This window comes from Tachypleus tridentatus, chromosome 13 (assembly GCF_004210375.1).
Source record: "Tachypleus tridentatus isolate NWPU-2018 chromosome 13, ASM421037v1, whole genome shotgun sequence".
NCBI lineage: Eukaryota > Metazoa > Arthropoda > Merostomata > Xiphosura > Limulidae > Tachypleus > Tachypleus tridentatus.
Window position 1 is genome coordinate 117,145,716 of NC_134837.1, and position 4,714 is coordinate 117,150,429.

At 35.2% G+C, this 4,714-nt stretch overlaps 1 protein-coding gene across 11 annotated transcripts in view; it reads left to right on the forward strand.

The window, feature by feature from the left end:
• The window catches only part of LOC143238803 (nitric oxide synthase, inducible-like), a 43,733-nt gene that overhangs the window by 21,277 nt on the left and 17,742 nt on the right, over positions 1-4,714 (forward strand). For 5 of the 11 annotated variants that reach the window (XR_013020769.1, XR_013020770.1, XM_076479345.1 and 2 more), the window contains exons 19-20: positions 93-393; positions 3,350-3,532. Coding sequence is in view for 6 of the 11 variants with exons in the window: in XM_076479345.1 (XP_076335460.1) it covers positions 93-393; positions 3,350-3,532 (484 nt within the window). In the remaining 5 variants the exon portion in view is untranslated. Of the gene's footprint in view, positions 1-92; positions 394-3,349; positions 3,533-4,415; positions 4,582-4,714 lie in introns of those variants that run through there. The other 6 variants (XR_013020773.1, XR_013020771.1, XR_013020772.1 and 3 more) reach the window with 4 other exon arrangements.

Consider the following 4,714-nt stretch of genomic DNA (forward strand, 5'->3'; position numbering starts at 1 on the left):
GGAAAATAATGAACCTGTACGTTTAAGATACGTTAAGAAATATTTGAAGAATCACCGCAATTGAATAGCTTTTATTATTATTATATTTACAGTGCTCAAAAATTTCACATGCCAGCTGACAGATCTCTCCCTATCATTATGGTTGGCGCAGGTAGCGGCATCGCCCCTTTCAGGAGCTTCTGGCAACAACGAGAAGTAGAGATCCAGGTGCAGAAAGAAAAAGAGTTAAATAACAATGAAGCTCTTCGTAATTTCGGCAAAATTGTATTGATTTTCGGTTGTAGACAGTTTGGTGTAGACTCAATTTACGAGAATGAGACATCCCGGTTAGTTAGTAAAGGTGTTTTACACAAGGTCTACTATGCATTATCAAGAGAACCTGGTCATCGAAAGGTTAGTTTTAACTTTTTAACTATAAAGTATATCCAGAAAGACAGAACGCTCAGGTTTAGCTGTGTCGTACTTACAGACTTCATTAACTAGATGCAAAGTTTGTCTTCAGTCTTGATCTAAATGTTCATCGTTTTACTTTCTCAAGGGACCCGGCACAGCCAGGTGATTATGACTCTTGACTCGTAATCTGAGGGTCGCAGGTTCGAAACCCCGTCACACCAAACATACTCGCCTTTTCAGCCATGGGGACATTATAATGTTACGGTTAATCCGACTATTCGTTGGTAAAAAGAATAACCTAAGATTTGGTATTGGGTGGTGGTGACTAGTTGCCTTCCCTTTGGTCTTACACTACTAAATTAGGGACGGCTACCGCAGATAGCCCTCGTGTAACTTTGTATGAAAAACAAACAAATACTTTCTTAAGTTGCTAATTAGTGTTCATTTAAAAGTAATATTACTAAAGTTTTGGCCTTTTTATGGAAATATAACTTCACTTGATCAGTCATTGTCTCCTTCACATTTTGGTTCCCCAGTGGCTCAACGGTATGTTTGTGAACTTACAACGCTAAAATGGGGTTTCGATACCCGTGGTGGGCAGAGTACAGATAGCCCATTGTGTAGCTTTGTGCTTAATTCAATACAATAACCTTCACGTTTTGAAATTTGCGGCAAGGTAATTGTATTTTTTCATTAAAGATATAACATTAAATACTTTGTATTGTTTGTTTTGAATTTCGCGCAAAGTTACTCGAGGGCTATCTGCGCTAGCTGTCCCTAATTTAGCAGTGTTAGACTAAAGGGAAGGCAGCTAATCATCACCACCCACCGCCAATTCTTGGGCTACTCATTTACCAACGAATAGTGGGATTGACCGTCACATTATAACGCCCCGACGGCTGAAAGGGCGAGTATGTTGGTGTGACCGGGATTCGAACCCGCGACCCTCGGATTACGAGTCGAACGTCTTAACACACTTAACATTAAATACACCAGTCTCAGAAACAACATACAAGCATGTCGGCGCCTTGACTTCAACTTATTTCTTTCCAATCGCAGGGAAAGTTTGTAGTTACCAAGCAAAGTGTATTTAAAGAGTGGTAATATGTGTTAATAACAAACAACGCAAAATGTTTTCAATTACTGTATATTTTGTCATTAGAATAATTATTTGTGAATTGGTTATAATAGTAAACGTTTAAGCTACTACCTGTAACTGTGCCTAAAGAAAACATGAGTTGTTTTTTTGCTTGTTTTTCACCTAGGGTATTTATACCTTATTGGTTTTACCGCAAAACTAAATTGGGCTATATGCTTTCTTCCCCGCGGGGAATTGAATCCCTCATTTGAGCGTTTTGAGACCGAAGATTTACTGCTGTTACAACAGGGGACTATTTATAGCTACGTTTGTTAGTTGTTTTTGTAATTAAGCACAAAGCTACACAATGGACTATCTGTGTTGCGCCAATCACAGGTATCGAAACCCGGTTTTAGTATTGTAAGTCCAGATATCAGCAGCTGAAAAACTGGGGGGGGGGACGTTTATTAGTAAAGGAAAACAAAAATTGCGTAAAAGAACATGTGGTAATATGTGTATCCTGATAATTCAGTAATAAATTATTTAAATATATTTACACTATTTTAATCAAGCTGAGCGTACATCTTCAGCATGGATGACAAGTGAGGTTTTATTAAAATAGGAAACAATAATTGGATGGGTGTATACAAAGCAAATATTTCAATGTGCACTCGCTGGATTTCAATATTCCTGGCTGGGACCCTGCTGACAAATGCGTTTCTCTTTATCTTAAATGGGCAACGTAATGAATCCACCAAATCATTTTGATATAAAGTCAAAATAAAACCTATAATTTTTTGGTAATTCTTATGATAGGATCATAAGTAAACCTCTTGTAATATGTACTTCAGATACTGATAAGTAGTCTTAGAATATTCGAGTACTTTCAACTTAGAGGTACGATATTTTTATAGTAGTTTATCTAGGATGGTACTGCCTTTAAGACAGTCGCGATTTCGAAGTTATCTTACATTAACTTAATAATCACATGAAAAAATAAAAATACTTTATGGAAGGTTCTCTTTATATTGATATTGTAAATTGAGGTAACACATTTTCAGTAAAGTTGACAATATTGGCGTAGCCATGAAATCTTTGCCACTGGAGCAAAAGTAAAAATACCTTTGAGTTTGAAACTTTCTATTGTTTAACAGTGTTAAATGTAATTTCACGTTAACTCTGAATCAGTTTTGCGTACATTCCGACACCAGTAATTAATAAAGAAATGTAATAAAACAATGATCGTAAAAGCATTTTAAATTAAAAGATGTCTTTGCTTGGAATCGGGTTATGCCACCTAATGCCCCCACGTCCAACCCCATAAATCGCATAAGCTACACGACGGGACAGCTGTAACTAGTTTGTATTCTGACACATTGGTTACAAGATGTGCCGACCGTGTTTCTCCGAAAATAAGACAGGGCTTATATTAATTTTCACTCCAAAATATGACACTAGGGCTTATTTTCGGGGGGATGTCTTATTTTGATATAATAAAAAAATGAAGTTACAAAGTAAAACTATTAAACTAACTGATTAATACTTAAACAAACTAATTAACTAACTATTAAACTAATTAATAAATTATTTTTTTTATTTCTTTCCTCTTCCTGCCACTCTTAACTAGGGCTTATATTAAAACTATCCCCAAAAATCACACTAGGTCTTATTTTATGGGTAGGTCTTATTATCGGAGAAACACGGTATTAATTATCAGCATGGGTGTATCACTTTGACTAACACTTTCGTCTCTTCTATGTGCGTTTTATCAGCTAGAACATGCGTAACCCAATTATGGATTCAGTCAAGAATGGTTGTGTTTGTACTTTAACAAAATGAAATATTTCATAAACTAAAGACATTTTTTTTTTGAAACAGAAGTACGTTCAAGATGTTCTAAAGGAAAGAAAAAAGATGGTTATCAAGTTCCTGTCATTAGGTGGACACGTATACGTTTGTGGTGATGCAGTTATGGCGGATGGAGTTAGAAAGGCAATGAAAGATATTCTTCGTAGCACAACGTCAGAAGAAGACTCTGAAAATAAATTCAAAGAGCTTGTGGTAATTCTAGTTCCTTTATAGTTTTTTATTAAGACGATTATTTTAAAAGGCATTTGTTTATGAGCTTATAATTTACATCGTTTTAAACAACTATGATATGCACGTTAACTCTACATAATCAAACGATGTTAAGTATGTCTTAACATCGAAATTTAACATATCATTGTATATAAATTTGGAAGAAATTGATTCCTAGTAGTGATGTAACCTACTTGGCAACCAATCAGTATGTTTGATAGTTCTTTCCTTAGTATACGTCATATATAGTGTCACCCATCCGTCCGTTGCATGTCCAGCCCAGCCCAAAATTTCGCATCTCGATACGTCATTGATTATTAGTGTTGTGTAGCTTTTTGGCTCTTTTACAAAAGTGAAGGAAGTTTCTGACATGGTATGATGTGAAATTAAATAATTTTTTTCTAAAACGTAGTAGATTTGAGGGAATAAAACACTAATCAAACAAGTATAACTTATCAAGAAGAGCATTTACTTTTTTACTGGCAGATATTTATCAATAAATAACTTTACATGTGCCAGTTTATTTTTAAATACACAAAACCCATTTTAATATTTCATTACTTATCTGAAACTTCAATTGGTATAAAGTTTCGAAAGTTTGAATGGGAAAACCATTTCTTCATTGTAGTGTAAAATTCCCATGGTAATACTTTATAGTGTCACACGTACCTATGACAGAGAAATAATTAAAAATGATAACTACGTATGTTTGAGTGTTGTACTGTTGGAAGGATTCACAGTGTATCAGAAATACTTGGGCAGGTATAGAGGGAGGGGAATCAACCTATATTGGTACTAAAGATGGTCATTATAGACTGAGTAAACTGTGGTGTGATATTGTTTAGGAAAGATGTTTGGTTTCTAGCGGTGAAAAACCGGAAACATACCGCTGTGTCACTGGGGCGGGGGGCACAACTGATTAAAGATGACGCAAGTTTCCTTTGCCCGCTGTTGAAGACATACTGCTATGCTACTGGAAGACCTGAAGTAGTTGTAATGTATAATTGACTGGGAAGTTACCTGTGGTAACGGTAAGGACTGATAGATACATTGTAGTGCAGTAAATATAAATATGTGTCTAACCAAAAATTTCACATATATAATTACATAAAAATTACTATTAAACTTTTTTGTGTGTATTCTAAGTTGCTTTTAATTTAACAG